General features: G+C 42.7%; 2 protein-coding genes across 6 annotated transcripts in view; both read left to right on the top strand.

The window, feature by feature from the left end:
• YIPF1 (Yip1 domain family, member 1) overlaps positions 1 to 18,594 on the top strand; it is a 33,014-nt gene extending 14,420 nt beyond the window's left edge. For 2 of the 5 annotated variants that reach the window (XR_001137263.1, XR_001137262.1), the window contains 5 exons: positions 2,776 to 2,942; positions 3,333 to 3,515; positions 8,774 to 8,871; positions 15,613 to 15,662; positions 18,047 to 18,594. Coding sequence is in view for 1 of the 5 variants with exons in the window: in XM_012639470.1 (XP_012494924.1) it covers positions 2,776 to 2,942; positions 3,333 to 3,515; positions 8,774 to 8,863 (440 nt within the window). In the remaining 4 variants the exon portion in view is untranslated. The remainder of the gene's footprint in view (positions 1 to 2,775; positions 2,943 to 3,332; positions 3,516 to 8,773; positions 8,872 to 15,612; positions 15,663 to 18,046) is intronic. The other 3 variants (XR_001137265.1, XR_001137264.1, XM_012639470.1) reach the window with 2 other exon arrangements.
• Positions 18,595 to 23,821: 5,227 nt separating this feature from the next.
• Positions 23,822 to 26,636, top strand: part of NDC1 (NDC1 transmembrane nucleoporin) — a 108,746-nt gene continuing 105,931 nt past the window's right edge. Inside the window, exons 1-2 of the mRNA XM_012639341.1 lie at positions 23,822 to 23,893; positions 25,539 to 25,659. Coding sequence (XP_012494795.1) covers positions 23,837 to 23,893; positions 25,539 to 25,659 — 178 coding nt within the window. The 5' untranslated portion in view covers positions 23,822 to 23,836. The remainder of the gene's footprint in view (positions 23,894 to 25,538; positions 25,660 to 26,636) is intronic.

Consider the following 26,636-nt stretch of genomic DNA (forward strand, 5'->3'; position numbering starts at 1 on the left):
ACTTTGTTAAAGGGAAGTCTGCAAATGGTTAAGGCGTGGAAGGGAAAATGCAGAAATGAACGTGTCCTAGTGATGGGCTTATGAATGACATTCTTGTTTTTAAACTTCATGTCTCATGTCAATATTAGGTAGTTAAAAGAAAACACAAAACAGCTTTTAGGGACTTGCTGATGACAGCTGCCCCCAAATGAGGAGGTCTGGCCTAGTACGAGGTTGACCTGCACCACTTTCTCAATTCCCTGCCTCCCTCCCTGCCCACTCTTGTGTTGGGAGGCTGTAGGTAGCCTGGGACAAGCACAGGTTCTGGAACCAGACCACTGGCTTCAAGTTCCAGCTCCACCACCCACTAGCTTCTACCTTGCTGGGCAAGCTCTTTCATCTCTCTCGGCCTCAGGTTCCTCATTGGTAAAGTGGAAATAATAATACGTTTCTGCAAAATGTAAATATAATCAAGAAAGAAAAAAGAAAAAACTTCTTTAATAGGGCTGTTGTAAGAATAAAGATTTGATACATATAAAGAGGTTAAAACAATGGTATGTACAAAAAAGTTCAATAAATATTAACTATTGCTACATATACACACACACCTAAATATGTACACATACATATCTGTGTGTGTATAGGGAGATACGTATTTGCCTGTGCGTGTGCCAGAGTATCCAAATATTCTTCCTTCTTTTCTTTCCCTTACCTTCCATGCCCACGTTCCCTTCTTTCCTTCTCCATCAGGGAGTCAGACCTGGATTCAGTCCCAACTCTATTTATCAAATAACCGTGGTTTGAGTTTAACTCAATAAATGTCATCCATGAGCTGTAAATGCTGCCTTCAAGTAATTCAGTGGTTAAGGAAACTAGGTAAATGAATATTGCTGTAAATAGTATGTGTTAACCTCTGTATTAGAGGTGTATATATTAGAGGTATGTATTGGTATATTGATGTAGAAAGAGTGACCCACTTTGCCTGGGGATCTGGAAGCTCAGGAGGGTCTTTATCTGTTCTCATCCTCTTTGGCTGGGCATCCCAGTATCAGGGAGTGATGTGATGTCTGTACCAGTAAGATAGTCATTGGCCCTATCAATAAACATTTTTCCATTTCATTTAAAGGGTGTGAGTCACATGTGGGGTCAGATCTTGCTTCCACCGACTTGTTAATTATGTTGCCTTAATCACACAACTTAGCTTCTTTTAACCTGTTCCTCATCTCTAAAATGAAGATAGGCTGGTGCCGTGGTTCATGCCTGTAATCCCAGTGCTTTGGGAGGCCATGCATGAGACCAGCCTGGGTAACATAGCAAGACTCCATCTCTACTAAAAATTAAGAAAATCAGCCAGTCATGGTGGTACGCACCCATAGTCCTAGCTACTCGGGAGATTGCTTGAGCCCAGCAGTTTGAGGCTGCAGTGAGCTATAATTGCACCACTGCATTCCAGCCTGGGCAACAGAGTGAGACCGTATCTCTAAAAATAAAAAAAAATTTAAGAATAAAATAAAAATACAGATTATATGAAATAATGTATCTGCATAGTAGTTAACAATATAAAAAGCTAACTCTTCATTGAGCATTTATTGTTTATCAATCACTGTTCTGTTTAGAATAGTTCTTGCCTATTTTTATTCATTTAATTCTCCTAATAATCTTATAAGGTATTATAAATTTTTATTCTCATTTTACAGATGAGGTTATATAACTCACTACCCCGAGTTACTTTGCCTAGGATTAGAACCCATGGAGTTTACATACAGAATCTGTGCCTTTGACTGTGGTACTACATTGCCTGTCAGTAAAGCACTGAGTGCCCAGGAGGTGATCAGCAAGTGGTAGCTATAGTCATAGTAGTACTCCCTTCCTCTTCCCTTATTATCTAAGAAAAAGGCAGTGTATCAGCCGAATTACATTTGGCTTAATGAGGGAGTTAATGTGAAAAAACTGCTTTGGGAGCTAAAAATGTTTTGGACAATCACATGTCTTAACCCAGAGTCTGACTATAATTGCCAGGGATGCTTTTGTTCCTGCCAAGATGCATGCAAGTGAATTACCTGCTGATTTTTATGTAGAAAGGGCTGGTGCCATGTGCTTAGCCATAACTTTATGATCCTCCACTCCAGGAGAGGAAAAATGCATCAGTGATATACTGAATATTGCTATTCTGAGGAGGCACTCAATAGCATTTCCCCCACAGAGGCAGAATTATTTATTTAAGGAAGAAAGTAAAACTGGAGAATATTTCAAGCAATTCATCAATGAGCTGGAACTTCCTATTTTAGAGACAGAAGGAGTTCTAATTAGCATGCAGAGCAAGTTAATTTGTACTCAGAGCAGTTTAATAAATTTGCTTAAGAAATCAGTGTCAGCTCTTGTTATACTAGGGAAGAGGACGTGTTCTTCCAAGGCATGGTTGGCTTTTATTTGATGGAAATGCTCAGCAGATTTAAACACTTGCAGTGGAGCCTCTGAAGTATTTCAGTTGCCTAATTCAGTTGTTTAATAATATTAGTTGTTATTAAAGGAATTATAAAAATCATATGAGAGACTACTGGTCATCACCAGAAAGGGAAATGCTAAAGATTCTTTAGTGCTGTAAACATTTGTAGAGCACCTACTGTATGTCAGATACTGTGCCAGGCTCAGGGAATACAGACCGGTAGGACATGATTCCATGGTCCATTGAAGTATATTGACATGCTAGGAAATAAACACAGTAAGGTACTGGAAGTGCTCTGATAGTCCATTAAGACATGATGGCAATTGAAACTTGTGTCCTGTCACCCTTAGTGTCCATAGCAGCCACCATCATCTATGCCTACGCCTGGCTGGTTCCTCTCGCACTCTGGGGTTTCCTCATGTGGAGAAACAGCAAAGTTATGAACATTGTTTCCTATTCGTTTCTGGAGATTGTGTGCGTCTATGGATATTCACTCTTCATTTATATCCCCACAGCAGTAAGTACCACACTTGGGGGACAGATCCTGAGTGACGCTCTGATCTTGGTTGAAACTTCAACTATGAATGTGGCCAAGCATCATTATTTCCAGCCTAACATTCATGTGCTCCTGAAAATTCCCCTCTGAATTTAGAAGTTCAGCATGAGTGGGGCCTGGGGAGCCAAGTGCCTTCACGGGATCCTGAGCTCTTCGTTGTAAAAGCATTTGCCTCAGTCTACATGCTGGTGGTGGTTCTCCAGCCTGTACTGAAAAACTAGAGTTTTTCAGTTGGGGCCTGGCTGCTGATTGGCTCAGGGGCCTTTGTAAACATACCTGCCTAGAATAAACAAATGCCTCTCTGAAATGCCTCCAAAGGACCCCTCCCTCCCTTCTTTTCTCTTCTTTCAGATACTGTGGATTATCCCCCAGAAAGCTGTTCGTTGGATTCTTGTCATGATAGCCCTGGGCATCTCAGGATCTGTCTTGGCAATGACGTTTTGGCCAGCTGTTCGTGAGGATAACCGGCGCATCGCATTGGCCACAATTGTGACAATTGTGTTGCTTCACATGCTTCTTTCTGTGGGCTGCTTGGTATGGTCTCATTTCTATATTCTTTTGGGGTGTTTTTTATGCAAATGCTAAAAGACCTCAAACTGTTAGACACAATGGTTCTTTTAAAACTAACTCCATGAAATAAGTATAATTTTAAATAGACTCTTCTAGATGGGAACTGGTAAAGTTATGAGAATTTGATTACAACCTGTGGCTTTACCTAATTTCTATTATTTGGTTAAGATTTGGTGTCTGGCCAGAGGAAGTATGGGTGAATGAGTGTCTACAGTTGTCCCTTGTTGTTTGGTGGAGGTTTGGTTCCGGGAAGGACCTGCTGTGTATACAGAAATCCACAATGCTAAAGTCCCTTCTACAAAAATGGCATAGTATTTGCATATAACCTACATGCATCTTCCCATATATTTTAAATCTCCAGATTAGTTATAATAATACCTAATACAATGTAAATGCTATATAAATTGTTGTTATACTGTATTTAAAAATTCCTATTATTTTTTTTGTTATATTGTTACTTTTTACTTATTTTTTTCCAATACTTTTCATCTGTGGTTGTTTGAATCTGCAGATGCAGAACCCGTAGATACACAGAGCCAACTAGGGTTGGGGAGCCGAGATGAGGACAATTCTGCCTTTAGGTGCCTTTGCTGGTTTTCTGCACATACCTAGAAAGATTATTGAAATTTAAAGTTTTATAGATGGACAGCTTGAAAATGAAGTCAAATATGGGACAGTAGAGTTATATTTAAGGTGAAACAGATTTATTTAGGTGTCTTTTTAGGGAGCATGTGCTTTTGAGTCAGACAAACCTAGATCGAAGAGCAGCGCTGTCACTCATTGGCTGTGTGAGCTCTGAATCTTAATTTCTTTTTTTCCTTTTCTTTTTTTTTTGAGACACAGTCTCGCTCTGTTGCCCAGGCCAGAGTGCAGTAGCATCATCATGGCTCACTGCAGCTTCAAACTCCTGGGCTCAAGTGATCCTCCTGCCTCAGCCTCCCAAGTAGCTGGGACTACAGGCATGGGCCACGATGCCCGGCTAATTTTTCTATTTTTAGTAGAGATGGGGTCCCGGTCTTGCTCAGCCTGGTCTGGAATGCTTGACCTCAAGCAATCCTCCCACCTCGGCCTCCCAGAGTGCTAGAATTACAGGTGTGAGCCACTGTGCCCAGCCCTGAATCTTAATTACTTAATCTGTAACATGGGTATAATATTTCCTGCCATGTAAGGTTGTTTTGAGGATTAAATAAAATAATATAAATATAAAGCACTTAACGTAAGACTTGTCCTATGAGTGCCCATAAATTAGATCCCTCTTCTTTGATCCTAAGGAGACATGGTTCTGTACACATTGTGCACAAAATTTGCCATCCATGGCCTTAACAAGCCTTATTGCGGGTTTTGAACAAAATCAGGAGTCCAAGAATGTTAAGGTCACCAATAAAGGAAAGGACGTGCCCATGGGAAGATGGCTCATAGCACTTAGAAAATGTCCATATGACATGTGCCCAGACCTTTCATCAAGTTTTCTTATTGTAGGAGTAAATGTTTCTTTGGTACTTTCATGTTTTTGTACACATAACCAAGTCTCATTAAATGCATTAATAAAATCCTGATACTTTGTCATTAAACAAGTCTCATAAAAAGTATCAAGTTGTGAAACACAGACCTAGTTTACATGCACTTTACATATGCCTAAGCTTTAAACCCTTGAGACAGGCCTGTTGGTTTGACTCATGACAGAGTGACACTATTAATTTCTGGCACTTGGAATCTCCAAGTTGACCCCTTGAAATGCTGCTGTGACCCTTCTGGGACCTTTCTATCTGCTGAAGAACATCCTTTCATTGTATCAGCTCTACTGTAGCACCTCTCATTGGTGTCTTCCCATCTCTCTACTGAAGTTTTCCCATTATACACCTGGCTGAGAAGTCAGTGAAGAGGAGGCAGGAGGAAGGCATTGCCTTTCTCAGTTCTGTAAGGAATAGACAGGAGCAGGGCAGACTGGCCAGTGAAGCAGGAGGTATTGTTGTTGTTAAGAATCCATTTCATTTGGTACCCATGGCAGGATCTTTTATCTCCCATGCCTGTTGCTCCTTTTGGGGTAAATGGCACTGAAGCCAGCATTTACCTGCTCATCTTGCTGCTCAGGAACTTTCTAAAAGAGAGCACAATGATGAAGTAGAGAGAGCCTTGGACTGGTAGGTGCTTTAGCATTGGGAACCTAGGCAAGCGACTTGCTTCTCAGAACCTTGGTTTCCTCATCTGTCAAAGGGATTCGTGTTTTCACTGGCTTTTGTGAGGTTCAGTGAGGTGGCTGTGAAAGCCCTCCATATACTGTGAAGGGTTTTTCAGATATAAAGAAGTCATGAAAGGAGCCCTGTGCCAGCAGACATCAGACTCTCCCAGGGCCAGTCTGCTGCTTATTCTTCTGTAGTGCCCCAGTAAGAGTGGTCCAGGGTCACATAACTAGCACATGGACCAAGTCTCCCACTCTGATGACAGTGCCCTTTCATTGATGCCTCTCACGGCATCTTCCCATCTCTATTCATTACACCCCTGGTTGAGCAATTGGTGGAGAGAAGGAGGCAGGAGAAAAGACATTGCCCTGCTCAGTTCTGTAAGGGACTCAGAGGAGCAGGGCAGATGGACTGTGGGACAGGGAGATCACTGCGGCGTGGAGGACTCTTCTTGGAGGGGAAGGCAGTTTTCCCCTGGAGGAAGCGAACCATCCCATAGTCAGGTGTTTAGCCAGGGCCCACTGTGCCAGGGTTTTGTTCTCTACACTGGAGATGTGCAGTGCAGGAAGGCTGACCCCAAAGTTAGAAGACTTGGGTTCCAGTCCCAGCTCCCCCATTCTCTGCTTTGGTTATTTCCCTTCTCTGGACTCCTCCTCCTCACTTACAAAAAGGAGCTGATTGTGCACACCATAGTGACATCTTTACTGTTGTTGTAAGGATTGAATGATATTTGCGGCATGAAGAATAGGACAAGTCATACAAACAGAAGACATTATTATTATTGGAAGAGCAGAGACAGGAATTGGCAGGGGAGTTATTTGAGCTGAGGGGCACCGGCTGAACCAGACAGCCTGGCTTTCTTGCTCTCCCCTGAGGCACACGCATTGGTGTTTTTGCCTTAGTGCAGTGAAGCATATGACAGCCCCACACCTGCAGAGGGCCCCCCCAGTGACTGCACATGTAAATGATCGCCAAGTTTGTACTGGAGCACACCTGGCAGGGAAGACTAAGGAAGTACCCAGAGGGTGTGTCCTTGGTTGATATGTTTATAGATGTACAAGCCTATGTTTGCAGTGGTTACTGCTGATTTTAAAGGGAACTGTGCCTTACTCCAACTCACAGACAGCCTGCCGATTCAGCTCTGAGGCCTCCCCAGTGTCTGGGTCTGGACCGGGCATAGACTAGGTGCCAAATTGCAGGATGTGTTGGAGAATAGAAGAGCATAGACTGTGGAGGCAGATAAGCCTGGATTGAAACGCTAGCTAAGACACACAGTTGTGTAGCCTTGGGAAAATCTCCATCTCTTCGAGCCTCAGCTTTTTCATCTTTAAAATGGGGATGAAATTGCCCATTACAGAGTTTCTGAGTAGACGAATGATCTAATATGTGCCTGGTGCACAGTAGGTATTCCCCAAATGATGGCTGTGGTTGTTATCAAGCATTTGTGGAACTAATGAATCATGGAATTAAAGCTTGCTCAAGGAATAACCCTTAGCATCTTTTCCAATCCCTACATTTTACAGATAAGAAAACTGAGGCCCACATGGGTAGAGTGACTTGTCCAAAATCACAGCGTGAGTTAGCAGCAGAGCTAGGTTTAGAACCTGGGCCTCTTGGCTCTTATGAGCGTTTCCTCCATAGCCTGGAAGAAAAACATTGTTCCTGCATCCTTGTGGCTTGTGGCTCAGTATACCTGAGACAGATCTGGGGGAGTCCAGCACTGGCAGTGTGGCCCCTGTCCCCACCTGAAGTTAGGTGCTGTTCTTTCCCTGCCACAGAGAACAGCTGCTGGAAGGGGCCCTGGGCTGGAAGACTTTTAAAGCAATAGAATTACTCTGTAATGTAGCAAGCTAGATAGAGGGAGTCTGCATAAAAAGGTGTCATCTGGAAACTTTTTGAAAAGGACCGTTGAAAAGTTAACACGTTAGCAATGTTGGGGAAAGCTCTAGCATGTTGCATTGGTGCCCCCTTCTGGCTGATAGAGAGCAGAGCTGGTGTAAAATGGGTCTTGGTGGCTTTTTTTTTTTTTTTTTCTAGAGACAGGGCCTTGCTGTGTTGCCCAGGCTGGTCTTGAACTCCTGGCCTCAAGTGATCCTCCTGCTTTAGCCTCCAAAAGTGCTGGGATTGTAAGCATGAGCCACTGTGCCTGGAGACTTGGTGGCTTTTTAACTTTTTACCTTCCTAAGTCACTGACACCAAGGGGGCGTCATGAGCATTCAGTGGTCCTTGATGTCGTAACAGATTCACCTTTCCTATGAACAACCAGTGTCCAATGCTAGTGAGATTGGTATTTTACTGTGCTAAAGTTAGGATTCTCAGACTTTGAGACAGGTAGAAAGATCGTCCCTGATGTCTTCCGTCTTCCACCTCCGTCTGATTTTTGACAGTTAAATTGTAGATGGTGAGTGGAAGCACTTACCAAATCTTTCATTTCCTAGCTGAGGAATTATTAGGTACAGCATGCTTAGCACTTCTTTTCAAGGCCTTCACAGAGAGCCAACTAACTGGTTTAGCAGCAATCTAATGGTGTCCAGTTCATTAAATACTGATGATTTACATAGTGTGCCAGGCCCTGTGCGAGGTGCTGGGGACACAAAAATTAAGAAGGATAGTCTCTGTCCTAGAGGAAAGACTGTATAATATAGTGATTAGGAGCTTGTGCTTTGGAGTCAGACTGACCTTGCTTTGAGTCCTGGCCTCACAACTCATTAGCCATGTACACCAGTCAAATGACAGTCTCTCTGAGCCTCAGTTTCTTCATCTGTCTAATGAGTATAGTTGTAACCACCTCACAGGATTGGTCATGTAATATATAATAGTACTCAACCAATAAATGGTAGCTAAATTTAAAAAGGTACTCACAGTTGAGTAAGTGAGACAAATATAAACAGAGACAATTGTAGTTCAGTGTGATGACAAATATGGTAGGGGAATGTAGGGACCACGAGGGCCCAGACATACTATACAGTTAACATGGCGTCTAGAAGAACATTCACCTGTACCATTGTTTTTTAACTCCCTCTTGGGTCTCTTTTCCTGCAGGCGTACTTTTTTGATGCACCAGAGATGGACCATCTGCCAACAACTACAGCTACTCCAAACCAAACAGTTGCAGCAGCTAAGTCCAGCTAATGAGGAAAGTAAGAGAGTATGTTTTTATCTTATTGCTGTGTGGTACAGTAAAAAGTGGGCAGGTGCATCGGTTCTGTTACTGTTAGCGTCAAGAACAGAGAGGGCCAGACTCTTTTATCTTTCTGCACGATTTAATGTGGGTATGTGCACGTGTTCCTCTTGTTGAAGGCTTAGTTTTGAAATTCACATGATGTTGGCTTTGTACAAATGGGGAACATGAGTTCTTAGATTCTTCTGTAAGAGCAGCTCCTGCTTTTATCCCAGCAAAGGGGATTCTCTTTTCTTCCCTGAACCCTTTCCAGCAGCATAGTATAGGTTTGTTCCATTTGCTAACAGTCCTCGTGGGTTTTTTTCTGGTGTCTCTGTGACCCTAATGCTGGCCTCAGACCCTGAGTGTAACCCGTTTTGAATTACTCATGAGGTTCTCCAGAGCTTACCCATTTTCATGCCTCATTGTTCTCGGCCTCTTTGATGATCCCACTGTCACTGGTTAGCTCAGTGGGTTAGAGTACAGGAGAAAGACTGAACTTCATGGCTTGGTCCTTGTCCTCCTGTTCCACCTCCTCGGTATACCGAAGCTGCAGCCATGCTGAACATCTTGCCATTTACTGTGCACTTGCTGTTCCAGTTGTCTGAAATGTTTTCTTCCTTTCCAACAGTCATCACTTTTCTGATGATCCCCTTTGTATTATACCTCATGTGTCATGGCGCTTGAAACACTAATTGTTGACTGTGTGTCCATCCGCCTATCTGTCCGTTTATTCAGTCATTTATTTATTCATTTGTCCTCTGTGTACTAGAGTGTCTCCCCAGTTAGACTCATCTCCATAAGAACAAGGAATGGTGTTACTCTCTATCTTCATTGCCCACCACATAACCTGTCTTACAGTGGGTGCTCAGTAAATGTTTGTGGAATGAATGAATGAATGGAACCACATTCTGTGCATGATCCCAAGGGCCAAGAACCTTTACTATGTATTGTAATCACAGATTGTCCTTTCTGCCCAAGCTGCTGCCTCCTAGAGCAACGGGGTATGTACAAAAACCAGGGGCTTTAGAATCAAATAGAATTAAAATTGAATCTCAGCCCTGCCATGTACTAGTAACGTGCTCTGGGCAAGGGGCTTACTCTCTTTGCACCTCAGCTAACTTATCTATAAAGTAAGGATGACACAACTTATCTATAAAGTACAGATAACACAACCTATATTTTAAGACTAAGGTCTTAAGATTGGAGATAATGTTTATAAAAGCTTCTGGCACATAGTTAAGGTGCTCAGTAATAAAATAGAAGCTGCTGCCCCTCTGAGAGTGGGTTAGTAATTTGTATTGGAATTTGGTGGTTCCCACTGACTTTAGCTTGACTCTATTTCCTTTTTGTAAAACAAGTGGAAATTTTCCCTCTTGGTTGAGGAATTCAGGTTGTAGGCCCTGCAAGTTGACAAGATGTTATTGGGTTAAAGGTGCCTCTAGTGACCTTTTTGGTTAGATAATCACCCTGGCCAGTGGAATTACTAAGGAACTATTATATTATAAAATGTCACAGTCCATCACCCTCTGTTCTTCCCTCCTTCTCCTGAGTATGAGATGTTAGAATCAACGAAGGTCACAGCCCTTGGAGTTAGCTTGGGCTTCCCTCCTCATTGTACACTAAGGAAGCTGAGGCTAAGGGAGGACAGTGCCTTGCCCAAGGCCACCCCAGAGTTCTGTGGCAAACTGACACATATGTATCACATACCATTTTACAAAACACTTTCTAGATCATTCTCTCATTGGCCACTCTTACCAGCCCTATTGATCCCATTGCATAGATGAGGAGGCTGAGCTTAATAAGTCTGAATTGACTAAGAGAATCTACCTTTTAGAGGCAGAACAGAGACTCGAACGTAGGTCTTGTGAGCCAATTATTGAGGTTTTCCACTTTCCCATTTTTTAGACGTGTTCTTTTTACCACTAAAACTTGTAGGGTCCCGTTGCTGCCTCTGGGGTGGTTTTTTTTGTTTGTTTGTTTTTGTTTTTTGAGACCTCCTTTGCTGGTTTAGAAATGTGTAGTTCAGAAGTCTCCACATTTCTTTGATTGAATGTCCTATCAGTTAAGAGTTTTGAGTACTGTATTATCTATTGCTGCCCAGCATTATTACCATGATATACATTCTCACAGTTTCTGTGGATCAGGAATCTGGGCATATCTTAGCTTGTTCCTCTACTTCAGGTTCCCTCACAAGGCTACGCTTAAAGTATTGGCTGGGGCTGGAGTCTCATCTGAAAGCTCGACTGGGAAAAGATCTGCTTCCCAACTCACACAGTTGGCAGGATTCCGTTCTTTGTGGCTTGTTAGAATGAGGGCCTCCTTGCTGACTGTCAGCTGGAGGCTGCCCTCAGTTCCTTGCCACAGGGCGTCTCCAAATGATGGCTTACTTCATCAAGGCCGTAAAGGGAGAGTCAATAGAGTCTGTTATTGAGATGGAAGTTACAGTCTTATATAATGTGAACATAAAAGTGACAGTCATCACCTTTGCCATATTCTATTGATTAGAAGCAAGTCACAGATCCTGCCCACACTCTGGAGGAGGGGATTGCACACGGGCATGAATACCTGGAGGCAGGGATCATTGGAGGTAGTTTTAAAGTCTCTGTCACAAGCACAAACCAGTGATATGTGTATATTTGAAGTATTTGCATATACTTTTGTCAATCCATATGGTACCTCTCAGAGCTTAATTCCTTATGTTTTGATGAAATATAAGTAGATGTTCTAATATTTTCCTTTCTCTGCCTCTGTGGGTTGTTTAGGGAGCCTGGTCCCTTATAACAAGCACATGGTGGCTTGTTTGCATTACAGTTTCGTTGACTACACACTTGTTCTGCTGCTCCTGCAGATGGACACCCCTGATTGCTGGCAGTGAAGCCCCAGGGCAGGGGGGTCTCTTCCTTAGACTCAAGTCCATGGGGAAGGGGCAGTCTTATTTGACTTGGACCCCCCGTGCCTAGCCAGCTGCCCACCTGGCACGACAGAGCAAGTGCTCAGTTAATGTTGGGTGGCTGGATGTGACCCTTGGTAAAATTAAGACAAAAGGTGGGATGTGGCCTTTCACCAGAGATGCCAGGGCTCGCTGAGCCTTGGGTCATCATTTACTCTCTCACTCACACGATGAGGAAAGCTCCTCTGTGAGCCAGGCGTTGGGAACCTAGAAAATCATATATAGTCTCTGCCTCAAGGAGCTTCAGTCTGATGGGGAAATAGCTAAACATATAATGGCCATGTTGTGTGAGAAGTGCCACAGCCAATTTTTCTACTGAGCACCATGGGGCCACTGAAGGGGGTGACTCAGTTGCCCTGGAGAGATGCTTCACAGAGGGAGTCTTGTTGGAACTGGGTCCTGGAGGTTGAGCAGAAGCAGTCAGTTAGCCGTTCTGAAAAAGAAGTCTGCTTCCCATGGCTTTTGGGAAGGTGAAGACATGGGCTGTTCAGTGGGACCCAATGACACGATGTGGGCTCACATCACTGAGGACGAGAAAATCCAAGCCCAGCTGGAGAGGGACAGAGGTAGAGAACACAATGATGACAGTTGTCTGGGTCTCCCCCTTGGCCCAGAATACCCGACATCACTGTGGCAAGGGGCCCTCTCACCCTGCTCCAGAGCTGGGCCTGCAGTTTCTTCCTTACATTTTGGTTGTAAAGGCCTTCAGAGAGTCAGAGCAGTGTCTGAGAAGAGCCTGTCCCTCAGGGCCCTGGAAGACCTCACATCCTGGTTTACACAGATTCCACACTTCTGGGCTTTGCTCAGGTCTGTAAACTTGGGTGTTAGTGCCTCCATTTGCGTGTCAGGTCTCCAAATGAGATAGTGATGAACAGCTTCTTTGCAGCCTCCCTGGCAGAAGCATCAATTGCTTTGCCCATATAGGGGCCGTCTAGAGCCCTGGGTGCTATGGATTTATGAGCTGGCTGTGCCTTCTACTGTGATCTCTAGACTCCCAGCTTTCACTGAAAAAGAATGGTTTCTAATCTCACTAGTAACCTTCCCCATGTAAATCTGTGCATTGGAAGGCTTAGCCTGGAACGTGTGTTCCTGGGAGAGCATTAACCCCTTCTCTCTCTGGAACCTCAGGATCATAGGGGAGCTTCCAATTACAGTCATGTGTCGTTTAACGATGAGGGATACATTCTGAGAAATGTGTCATTAGGTGATGACATCATTGTATAACATCATAGAGTGTACTTACACAAACCTAGATGGTATAGCCCACTACACACCTAGGCTATATAGTAGCCTATTGCTCCTAGGCTACAAACCTGTACAGCATGTTACTGTACTGAATACTGTAGGCAGTTGTAACACAATGGTAAGTATTTGTGTATCTAAATATAGAAAAGATACAGTAAAAATACAATATGATCTTACAGAACCACCATCGTATATGTGGTCCATCACTGCCAGAAACGTCCTTATGTGGTGCATGACTGTGCTTATAATCAGGAATCCAACCCTACGTCAGTTATTGAAATAGTATAAAGAATATCTGGCTTCCTTCCTTCCTTCTTCATTAACTTATCAGCCGAGGGCCAGTGCCATTTCTCCTCTGACCCTGGTAAAGCCTGGAAACTGTATCTGGGGAGCCCTGCTTTGGCCTTGTGGGATGGAGTATCTCTGAAGGACCACATCCAGATAGGGGCTACCTTCCCAGGGGTGGTGACAAGAGGTTCTGTCCAGTGGAGGGTGGCCAGCAGATAATTATACTGCAGTGTGATAGGAGCTTTAATAAGAGATGAACAAAGGGTTTCTGAAGAGTCCTGTGTAATTGAAACCCTCTTGATTTGCTACGCAGGGTTTGTATGCAATTATCCTTTCGCTCACTCATGTCGAGAGTGTTCATTTCATAAGCCAAAGGTACAAACCTTTTTACGAGGTTTAAACACATCGATTCTTTTATTTTGAAGTCGGCTTTAACTCAGTGCTATAATCCCCTGTAACAGAGCATCCAAACCACATGACTTCACACCATAGCTGACACTTTTTCTACCAGCCGCTATTCCTGTCTACACTGTGGCTGAAATGTCCCTGCCCAGAGAATCCATTTTCAGTTTCTGGGCTATTTCCTTCTCAGTTTTCTTCTTTGTTCCCTTTCAAATTACTTCACAAATATTGTAACTTTTTTTCCAGCTTATTTGAATCAGACCCAAATAAGGTCCACTAATTGCAATTGGTTGATACAGATTTTAAGTGTCTTAAAATCCATAGATTCCTACTCCATCTCCCCCTCTCTCTTTCGCCTTGCCCTTTATTTGTCAAATAATCATTTATCTTTTAGTTTCTCACTTGCTGATTCTATCTCCATGATGTCATTTAACATGTTTCTCTGTTCCCTGTTTTCTGTGAATTGGTGGTTGCATCTAAAGGCTTGATCAGATTCATGTTTGTTTTGGCAAGACTGCTTGATGTGTGCTGTTAAATTCGTCAGTCCCCAAAACTCATGATGTCTAATTATCTCTCTCTTTTTGATGTTAGTGGCCATTAATAAGCGATGCCTAAATCTGTTCATTCATTAGGGGCTTCAAAATGGTGATATTTCAATTTTATCTTTTTTTGTTTATTAACTGGAATACTTCTTTAATTAAAAAAACCTCCATCTCCTATTTGTTTTGGTTATCTAGTGGGATAGTTAGTATAAGAAAGGCAAGAGAAATGATTCTTTAACCTGCTTTCACATAGTTGGTTCATCAGCACTCTTCAACAATGACCTGTTAGTTTCAGTCCATTGCCAATATTATCCTTATTCATGCTAAATTGTCCCATCTTTGGCCATTGGGAGCCTCTTCAAGTTGGCTTTTGAGCCCTGCTGATACGACCGTACGAGCCCCTGATAGTTTCTATCTGTTATGACAAAATCTTCCAGGCTCATTTTGAACATTTCCTGTCACAGACACAGACTGAGCCATTTCTTTAAGGAGTCCTGGTTCCTTTCAGTGGGGAAATAGTATTTCATGATGAGATTCTGGATTCTAGTGATGCTTATCGCGTCTGGTTTGGTTATTGTTTTTACACCTTTTCAGTGTTCAGAGCCAGGAAATATGTTTGTATTTTTATTTGTTTATTTTCTCTGTAAAGAAGATATATCATGAGGCCAAGCACAGTGGCTCACACCTATAATCCCAGGACTTTGGGAGGCTGCTGTGGGAGAATGGCTTGAAGACAGTAGTCAGAGATTAGCCTGGGCAACATAGCGAGACCCCATCTCTACAAAAAATTAACCATGTGTGGTGGTGCACACCTGTAGTCTCAACTACTCGGGAGCCTAAGGCGGGAGAATCATTTGAGCTCGGGAGTTTGAGGTTACAGTGAGCTGTGATTGCACCACTGCACTCTAGCCTGGTGAGAGAGTAAAAACCTATCTCTAAGAAAAAATAATTAAATAATAAATAAATAAAGAAGACACATTGTGAGTTCATTCTGATACTTCAAATTTAGTATTATAAAGTTTTTACTAAATTCTTTTATCCTCTATCTGTATCTCCTTTGTCCCATACTGAGGATCTTCTCAGTGACACCAATAATGATAGAATTGGAATATCAAATAAGTACTTGTTTTATCCACTATTATATACTCACAATAATCTAATACTGACAGGTACCAGCACTACCACTAATTACTGGAAACATTGCTTTAGAATCTTCTAAGAATTTTTTTTTTTAATTTCTAGAATGCTCTTCCTTGCTTTTCTACTTGGCAATTTCCTATTTATTTTTCAGGATCCACCCAGACACCCTCTCCTTGGTGAAGTTTTTCTTGACTTTTCCAGGTAATATTACTTACTTTCTTTTCGGTGTTCTTCTATAGCTCTTTGTGTGTTCTCTTATGACAATTTTCTTATTTACTATAACATCATAGACTGGGAGTTCCATGAGGGCAGAGCTTTATTTACCGGTGTAGCCCCAGACCCAGCAGACACTCAGAGAAAGTTCGATTCTGAACAAGTGACAGTGGATATGTGTATCACATGGCATTCAGACATTCCTGGCTTTATTTGCCAAGGTACTTGGGAAGTCTTGTTCATTCATGGAAGTTCTACTCTTGCTAGGTGCTGAGGCTACTGGGGTGAACAATGGCGATAGGTAGCTCCTTACCCTCCAAGATTCTATACCCTAATTTTATGTTTCATGCATCACACAGACTTGAAGGCCCTTTTAAATTAAAGACAGAATCACACCTATGGGAACTTCTGATTGGAACACCCCAGGTCAGGCGGTGGTAGCACTGGCCAGGCTTGGGTGTAGGGCTGGGGCAAGGAAAAGAGCAGGGAATGCCCATGTCATGTGTGGCCACCTAAGGCAGGGAGCTAAAAGTGGCCAGGAGTCAGGTCTTAGGCTGAGAGGAAGTAAAGGCAATCTTGGAGAGGTGAGGAAGTGCTGGCTGACGGTGCTATTTTGGACCAAGTTTGGCACAAAGGGCAGTATCATCTTGCTTTCCACCCTCTGGCCTAAGTGCCAGGAATTCCCAACCTCTTTTCTATAGGCCACAAGCCACCCATTAGAAGTTGGCAGCAAGAGAAGGGAATTTTCTGTTTTCAGATTCTCCCCAGTTTTGACACTAATTTGGAACAGACAGCTGGAAAGACAAGAGAAAAACAGAGTATATATGAAAATAAAATCTTTAGTGCTGGCCCTGTGGGCTTATTTGTCCCTACCTTTATAATAATAATAGCATTTCAGAAACCTGAGCTGATGTTTACTAGAAGGTTGGTTAGGCTTTAGGTTCTTTCACTCCAGCAAATCACAACTTCCATCCTTCTCCAGCCGCATTGCACAGATATTTTTTTGGCAATGTCTCCCTTTTCTTGAGCCAGTAGACCTAGGCAGATAGCCCTTGACTCAACCTCACCTCCATGGTGTGACGAAACGTTGATATCTGAATGTGGTACTGCCCCTCATGCTCCAAGGAAGCCTGGCTCATTCTCTTAAGTGGAAGGCCATGCCCGAGGAACCCTTCTCCACCACGTTCCTTAGTCTCCCCTATATTTAACCCCATCTCTGGCTCCCCGCTCCAAGTTCCCATCTCTTGCAATTCCTCAGTGAGGTATAGCCTCAAATTCATTATATCCAAAACTAAACTCATCCTCTCCTACAACCAGATCCCCTTATATTTTCCTGTCTCAGCGAATGGCATCACCATCCACACTGTCCCTGACCGCACACTAGGTTAGATTCTTTATTCTATCTTCTCCCGGTACCTTAGGGTTGTAATTAAATAAATAATGTTTTATGTATTGTTTGCCCTCTTGTTTCCCCTGGTAGACTGTAAGTTTCTTGAGAGTTGGGACCATGTCTGTCTTGTTCATCATTATATCCAGCGCCTGGCGTGAGTCTTCAATAAACATCTGTTGGATTAATTAAGAAATCCACACAGTCACCCCAGCTAGGAACCCCAGCATCAACATAGATTCTCCCCTCCTACCTTCCGTATCTTATTGGGCAGCAAGACTTACCTCTTCTACCTCGGAAATATTCTTCAACTCTGTCCTATCAATACCATACCCAGCGTTCAGGACCCAGTCATTTCATGTTTGAACAGTGGTAATAACCTTTTCTTTTCCTCCTTCTAATCCATCCTATATGCAGTCACAGGAGTGACTGATCATACCCTTGACTTGGTCACTCCCCAACTTAAAAACCTTTTTTTGGCCTCCTGTCATCTAAAGGACAAAATCCAAACTCCCTGTACTGCCATGATTTACCCCTAATCTATTTGTGCTGCCTCATCTCCTGCCATTGTTCCCTGTATAGCCTTATGTTTCAGCTACCACAGATAGCTTTCCGCTTCCCACATCTTTTAAGTCCCTCCATATCCACTGTGTCTTTCCTCTTCCAGCACCTAACACAGTCCTGTCACAGAGAACAGAGAGAAAAGAATGGGTGAAGGTAGCTTTGGGATCTGGTTCAGAGATAGTCACTGGGTTTCCAAGGAAATAGAGGAAAACTTTTTAAAATATAATCTTTCCTCCAACAGTAATCTCCACTTTGAGCACAGAAATCAGGCTCAATGCTCAAGATTTTGGGAAATGGTGACAGCAGACTGCTCTGGTGTTGAAGTTACACCACTAAACATAATTAAATCCCCTTTTCTACAACGTAGCTCCCTTCTGTCGGGGGGATCTTTATCCTGATGGTTTCTCTTTTTGTTTTTCAGTTCTCTGTTAATGTTTTCTGGAGTGTAATTCTTTTGGACATGGCATCCACTGCAGGATCCTAGAATGACCAGAGCCAGCAGGAGAATTGATGGAGTGGGACAGACCCCCAGTGTCCGGATGGTACCACACTGAAACCTAATCACCTATTTGACAAACAAAAATAAATGTTGCTCAGCACATGTGTCTTCAGCTCTTCTTTTGTGCCCTTGGATCTTCATTGCGACTATCCGCTGATTTGGAGTGAAATGCTAGGGAACGGGTCAGGCATGCTCAGTGCCCTCCCATTGCCTCCCATCATATGACATGCTCCACTGTAGGCACCTGACTACCTTCTGCCTGGAATAGACCCATCCTAACTTGTGATGTCCTTTCTCTGAATTCTATACAGATTCCCTTAGGTGATCCTCCTGCCTCCAAATGCTAGCCATCCTAAAGTAGCCAAACAGTAGAAACTTTGGTTGGGATTAATTATCTTTGCTAACCAGGTACTGCAACTGAGCCTAATGGTTGCAAAATAAATACCTCACATAATGTCTGTGTGTCTGCATTTCGTGACTTTGACCTCAGGTTTTTCCTTGATGTTTTGTCTTTAGTGTGCTAGAGGCTGCTGGGAATCTGATGTAATGTGCTAGCTGTTGTGACATGTGGGTTAAAATGGACATCTGGATTTTTCCTCCTGTTAGAACATTAGGTTGAAAGAACATGTTTATTTACAACCCAATTTGAGACACAGATTTTAGAAAATTCTCTTAGGCTCTTTGAGTGCCTCTTAAAGGTAGCATGACTTCCCAGCTAGAGTCCATTAAAGAAAGAAACCAGTGACACGGCAAAGGTTTTTTTTTTTTATACGTTTTGTTGAAAATGCATACTGGTGGGGAGGCTGAGCTTCTGACAGGTCAGGATTGCTGATTTCCCAGTTTCTGTTGTCCTCTCCCACACAGAGTTCTCGACGTAGTTCTGAGACAGCTATAAAGGCACATCTGGACTTAAAAGGTTGACCAGGCAGATGAAGACACACACAAATTCCGGCTACAGTGAGCTTATTGTGGTCACTGTGGCAAATCTCTTGTCAAATGCTGAAGATCCCTCCCACGTGTTTACTCAGTAAATATATACTGAGCATCTATATATACTGGCCACTATTCTAGGTACTGGGGCTAGAACAGTGAACAAAACAGATAAGCTCCCTGTTCTTGTGGATCTTACGGTCCAGTGATCACTGCTCTGTGGCTGCCAGCCTCAGGCTCTATTTTCTATATTCGTAACTTTCTCTTAAATTCTTTGATTTCTCTTTACTCATTCTGGGATGTAAATTTTCTCCTTCTTTTCACTTTTTATTCCCTTAAAGCATTATACAGGGGCTGGATGAGGTGGCTCATGCCTGTAATCCTAGCACTCTGCGAGGCCAAGGTGGGAGGACTGCTTGAGCTTAGGAGTTTGAGACCAGCCTGAGCAAGAGCAAGACCCACCATCTCTACTAAAAATAGAAAAATTAGCTGGGCATGGTGGTGCACACCTGTAGTTCCAGCTACTCGGGAGGCTGAGTCAGAAGATTGCTTGAGTCCAGGAGTTTGAGGTTGCAGTGAGTTACGATGACATCACTGCACTCTACCCAGGTCGACAGAGCAAGATTCTATCTCAAAAAAAAAAAAAAAGTAATAATAAAAAATAAATAAAGGAGAATAATACAAAAAAAACCCCCTATAATTAAAAATTTCCTGGAAAAAAAAAAGACTACTTGTACAAAGGGCACATCTCATACTTTGGGAAATCAATGCAGAAGATCAACACTGAGATGTATTCTAGTAAAATTCATATCTTTTAAAGAAAAAAAAATCTGGGGCATCTAGGCTAAAAGGCAAATTCACTTACAAGGGAAAGAAAATTAGAATGTCATTAGACTTTTTAATGGCAGTGCTTTATGTCAGAAGACAATAGTAACATCTAAGATACCCAAAGAAAGAAATGTGAGCTAAGGATTTTATATCCAGCCAAACTGACTTTCAGGTGTAAAGGCCACAGACAAAATGTCATCAACATGGAAGAACACAGGGGATATTTCCACGAGACCTTTCTGAGGCATCTTCTGGGGAATGTACTTCAGACAACCAAAATGACCTGTGAGACACTGACCTAGCAGGTGGCAAGCACTAAATATGTATTTACTTGTAGTACTAAGAATAAATAATGATTATAAAGGAGAGAGTAGAGTTTGTAAAGGCTTAAAATGAATATGCAGTATAACTGAAAACAGAGGAAGGAGAATGGGGAGAGCATTTTTAAAGCAGAAAAGCTCGCTGATTGCCTTATAGTTATTATCTGAGAGTAAAAGAATATTGCTTCAAATCTCACCCTGGAGGAAAAGAAAGGGATGAGAGAAGTTACTAAATAATATCTATGTTGTTCATAAGAGGAAAACAATAAATAATCACCCTTCCCCCAAATAGAGGAGATTAAAGATGTTATATAAAGGAAACGATTAGAACACAAACATTTGTAAATATTAAGAAAAAAGAGAGCAAGCAAATAAAATAGACCACACAATGAAAAATTCTTCATATAAGAGTTGAAATATTCAAGTAGATATGAGTGAGTGTGAATCTCTTTCTAAGCTTGGCTTCCTCTGTAAAAGAGTATATATACAATCAATTTTTTCTTTTTTTTAGAGATGGGGTCTCCCTCTGTTGCCCAGGCTGGAGTGCAGTGGTGTGATCATAGCTCCTTGCAGCCTTGAACTCCTGGGCTCAAGCAAACCTCTTGCCTCAGCCTCTGGAGTAGCTAGGATTACAGGCACAAGCCACTGTGCCCAGCTATATAATCAATCTTGAAGGGCAAGTGTGACAATTAAATTTATGTATGTGACTTACAGTGCCCAATTCATAGTTAATGTTCAACCAAAGCAAGGTCTTTAGCCTTGTCGGTTAGGAAGGGGCAAAACTAGGACTTAAACCCAAGACTGTCTGGCTCCAAAATCTGTGCTTTCTCTACTATGCTACTGAAGGCAGGATGTAACCAATGAGTGATAGAATTACAGGATTTTTTAGAAGGAGGGATTCAACAGGAAGTGCTTCATGGAAGACATGGAATTTGAAGATGCAGAAAGTTCAGCTGAAGCAGAGATGGGAAGACAGAAAAAAACATGATGTGATCGTGAGGAGGAGAGGGATGTGTAAGCAGATCAGTTTTAGTTTCTTAGACCTATACTTCCTGCCTTCATCCCTTTTCCAAAAATAACTCATAGACTAAAAACTAATAAAACCAGTTCTACCAGATGCATCGGTTGAAAGTGTGGTTGAGGAGAGTGAGTGTCTAAAGATGGGGCCTTGTCTACCAGACAGGAAGGTCCTGACATGAGGGACTGTGCTCCAGTGTATTCCCCCGCAGGGCTAGCACGGTGCCTGGGTCACACTCCTTGCCTGGTAAATGCTGATGGGATGAATTAATAACGTGATACACAAAACAAAGTTTTTCGAGGACTTTTCAAATCCTCTTCAGGTAACTGCATTTCTAGGCTTACCATTGGTATTGTTTGGGATAGCTTAGGTTGTTCTAAAATAACAACTAACAAAATATCAGCACCTTAAAACAACAAAGTTTTATTTCCTGCTCACATTACAAGTTCCTCACAGGTTGGCAGGAGACTCTGTCCATCATAGTCACTCAGGCACCCAGGGTGATGGAGCAAGCACCATTTCAAATATTGCTGGTCACTAGGCCAGAGGAAAAGAGAGCTCTGGAGGGTCTCACAATGGCAATTAAATTCCAGTTTAAAATGACACATAGTGAGGACAGGGTACAACTATTACCTCTGCACTCAGAGGTCCCATGTTTCTTTTCTAACCCAGCCCTGGGTCGGACATTATGTGCAAGGCAACAGGAAGGACCCACAGTCTACTGGTGTCTTTGATACCAAGTGGGGTAAAATTTCTCTTATCAGATATCCTCTATCTCAACTTGTCAATCCTGACGGTTGTAGTTGTTGCTTATGCCCTCTTTCACCTGGTAATCTGTTGTAAATCTACTGCCAAAACTTTGTAATGACATAAATAAGTATAAACCTTCCATCTAAAAAAACAATGACACATGTCACTTGTGCTCACAATTCATTGGCTAGAGCTGTCACACGGCTGTACCTAACTTCAAAGGGGACTGTCAAGTGCAATCCTATCATGTGCCTAGACGGCAGAGAGCTGGAAATACTCAGTGAACAGTATTAATGGTGATCACATTACTTGAAAGGTGAGTAAGGGGTCTCAATTTTAGATAGGTTGATAGAAATAAAGATTATCCGCCTTTTTGCAGTTGAGGAAACTGATGCACTAAGAGGTTGAGTTACTTGCTCAAGCTAACCTGCTATTAAGCAAGGGGCTAGGATTCAAATCTGCATTTGTCTGACTCCAAAGCCTTTACCTATCGCGTCGCGGACATTTAAGTATTCCTGTGAAAAGCCTTTGATCCTGCATCTTCCTCTTGGAGATGAGGCATCATGGAGCCTCACCCAAGACCCTACAGCTATTAAGTGGTAGAGCAGGTATTCATACCTGTATTTATTTGACTCCAAAACCTGTAATCCTTCTACAGACTACCAGATAAGTTACAAGCAAAATCTCACTTACTACAGCATCTTGCAAGATGGTTTTATTATTGACAAGGAAACTAAGGCTCAGGGAGCAACTGCAGATAGTTGTGGGCACTTGTGATGTTTTCAGCAGCTATAATCTTAAAGCAACTCAGGAAGCCGTTATTAGCAAACATTACAGAGCAGTATATGTGATCTCAATTTCTCTCACTAGCCTATGAGTTTCTTCAGAGTCAGTAAGTCAGTAAAATCAATGAAACTCTCTCTCTCTCTCTCTTTCTAGAGTATTGAATGTTGACCATGGCATGTAATTGAGTATAAAAAGGTGTTAGCAGTATGTATCCAGGGATCTCACTGAGGTATAAAGCAATCAGAGAAGGCTTCATTAGGTGAAACTTGGGTTTGTGAAAGGCCTTTTTACTTACTGGCAGGAAATCAACGATAATCACTATTTGTGTAGCATATTATTCACATCCTCACAACATCTCCAGGATATTTTTATTTTCATCCTTATTTTACAGATGAAGAAATTGAGGCTCAGAGAAGGTCAAGGTATTCCACTTAGCAAATGGCAGCGCTGGAACTAGAAACCAGAGCACATGAAACCAAATGCATCTCTAGAGAGAGATTTTTCGATTTCTGTAAAATTACTGAGTATCTATTGTGGAGAGGGCCACAACATCTTTTGATTTCACTTTTAGGCGGTTGACAAAGTAGTTCGGAGAAATGAAGGCAAAGCACTTTGTCAGATCTTTTTAACTGCAGAATGCCAATCAATCCATATCGTGGCTTGCACTGGTTCTACAGAAGACTACGATTCCCAGCATGCTGTACTCTAGAACTCCCATCGCGGAATGCAACGCTCCGCCTCCTCCAGAGGGCCGTGGAGACCACAGTTCCCAGCATCCAGTGCCCACCGCGGTTTCTGGCGCCCTGCTGGGCCCTGCTTCCCAAATACCTTTCGGACTACAGAGGGAGGTTTCTGGAGTCACAGCCCCCTCTCGAGGACGAGTCTGCAGGGTAGTTCTAGCCCGTTGAGCTTGTCCAGACGCACTATCGAAGGGATGAGTTGAGGCCTGGGCCGGGCTTCGCTCAGGCAGCGCTTAAGGCAGCCCCAACAGGGTCCTCCTGGGGCCTTCCTCCCTTTGAACCACGGTGGCGGGCGGGCACACTGTCTCCGGCACTCCTTAGAGTGGGGTCCGCCATCTCCATGGCCACGGCTCTGAGTGGGTCCTGCGCCGGCAGGTCGCGGGACATACTGTGGCACGTGAGTGCGGCGTGCGCTGTGGCGCGCTGCTAGGGTCGGGCTGGGCGGACGGGCTCTGACCGCGCGTGCGCGCTGGGAGACGAGGGGCTGGTCCGAGGGTAGTGTGCGGAGGACACCGGCTGGGGCACTGCTTGGCGGGTTGTGGGGAGTCCTGAGTGAAGGCTGCTTGCGGGGTGGGAGAGGAGTCCCGAGTGGAAGCTGGTCGGAGTGAGAGGGTTGGGCTGAAGAGAAAGGGGAGTTTTATGCCATGGTAGTGTAAAATAAGCAGGTGCAAAGTAAGTGGGACTGTCCAGAACTGGAAGGAGTGTGGCGTGGCTTTAGCAGAAGCTGGCGTTGGGGAACAGGCAAACAGGGCAGTTATTCTTTGTAAGTTAAGAGTTAGATATGCACTGTAGGACTGAGCTGAGGGGAGAGTACTTCCTCCTTGAAGTTGTTGAAATTAACAGTACTGCATGCGTTCTGTGGAGGGCAAAGTTAGAGCAGTAAGATTCCTTTCGGAATAATGCTTCTACCCCAGCGTACCGCTCTCTCCTCTGTCCCAAACTAAAAACCTTTGGGTTCTTAACTCTTATCTGTTCTTTACCACCTGTATTATCAATCACGGAGTCCTGTAGGTTCTACCTCACAAATGTGGCTGCAATTTTTTCCTCTTTCCTTTCCAGTTGCCACGACCTTTGTTTAGACATTGACTATCATCTTTGGCTTGGGCTTTAGTCTTTGTTGGCGGTGGACTTGCTCCTAACTGTTTTGTCTCCAGTCTGGTTCTAGTCCCTTCTGATTCATCTTCTTACAGCCATGTTAAAGTAAACACAAATATGTTTTACCTTCTAGGACATAAATTCGATTGTCACTTTTGAGCTTAAAACTCCTCAGTATTTTTCCTTGTATTTACTTATTCACCAGTAAATATTTTGCCTCCTACATGATAGACACTGGCGATTCAGACATAAATGCAATGGTACAATACAGTAGTTGCTCAGTAAGGAGGACATATCTAATAATTGTAAATAAAATTACAATATACAGATGGCTCCCATAAAATGTATGCGGCCCTTATTTATTTATTTTGAGACAGGGTTTCACTATATTGCCCCGGCTGGAAACTTGAACTGTGCTCAAGTGATCCTCCCACCTCAGCCTCCCAAGTAGCTAGGATTACAGGCCAGCACCACCATGCCTGGCTAACTTTTTTTATTTTTAGTAGAAACAGGGTCTCACTATATTGCTCAGGCTGGTCTCGCACTCCTGGCCTTAAGCAATCCTCCTGACTTTGGCCTCCTAAAGCACTGGGATTACAGGTCAGCCTTTAGATATTGATGTAAGTGTCAGTTAAACCTAGGGAAATGAGTAGTAGGTACTGTAAAATATAGTCATAAAACTAAATAAGGCAATCTCACCCTTCCCCCCAAAGTGTGATATTTAATGTTGCACCTGACTCTGGACTAATGCAAGCATCAGTTCACTGATATTACAAGATTCTGTAGTGGTATGTAATGTTATTAATAGCAGTAACCATTTGGGTTGTGTACTATGATTGGATTATAAATATTAGTGATTAACATCCTGTGTGAAAAGACAGGATTTGCATAACTGAAATAATTTAACTGACTTCATGATTGTGAGGTTTTTTTTTGTTTAATTATAGGTTTTGGGCTGGAGGATAGTTTTAAGTATTGTTTGGTCAGTGCTGCTTCTACCCATCTGTACCACAGTATTTATAATCTTCAGCAGCATTGATTTATTTCATCCTATACAGTGGCTGTCAGGTAAGTGATATTCAATTTGGGGAAAACAAATTTACAGGACTTACTTCTCAACATAAAAATTACATTATGTTTCAAAAAAGTTATTTTTCATTACTGCCTGTGTTGGCACCTCAAAAACATTCGCTTTGAGATAATTTTAAGGCATTCCCTTCATGACATAAACCAGGCCAGGTATGGTGGCTCACACCTGTAATCCCACCACTTTGGGAGGCTGAGGCGGGAGGATTGCTTGAGCCTAGGAATTCGAGACCAGCCTGGGCAACATAGAGAGACCCCATGTCTAAAAAAAAAAAAAAATTAGCTGGATGTGATGACATGTGCCTGTAGTCCAACTTTCTCAGGAGGCTGAGGCATGAGCATATCATGCCACTGCACTCCAGCCTGGGTGACAGTGAGACTTTGTCTCAAAAAACAAATTACTAGATTCATTAAACTATAACTATTGTTTTATGTTAATAATAACTAACCATTATTGTCCATTTACTATGTAGCAGACACCATGCTAAGCACCATATGTATTAATATATTACCTCTTATCTTCCCTATAACTCTATAATAAAGAGCTGTTATTTCTACTTTATAAATGAAGAAACTAAGATTCAGGTTAAATAATCTAGGATTTGAACATTGGTCTCTGACTTCCAAGCCTGTATTTTTTCACTGCACCACACTAGAATTAAAAAAATTAAAAAGACAAATGTTGCCTAAAATAGTAGGTTTTGAAGTCTTTAAAGTCTTGCTTAAGGCTAAGAAGGACAAATATTCTTTTTTTTTTTTTTTTTTTTAAGAGATAAGATCTTGCTCTATTACCCAGGCTGGAGTGCAGTGGCACAATCATAGCTCACTGCAGCCTTTAACTCCTGGGCTTAACTGATCCTCCGACCTCAGCCTCTGGAGTAGCTAGGATTACAGGCACAAGCCACTGTGCCCAGCTATATAATCAATCTTGAAGGGCAAGTGTGACAATTAAATTTATG

Source organism: Propithecus coquereli, unplaced genomic scaffold, assembly GCF_000956105.1.
Source record: "Propithecus coquereli isolate 6110/MARCELLA unplaced genomic scaffold, Pcoq_1.0 Scaffold14, whole genome shotgun sequence".
Lineage (NCBI taxonomy): Eukaryota > Metazoa > Chordata > Mammalia > Primates > Indriidae > Propithecus > Propithecus coquereli.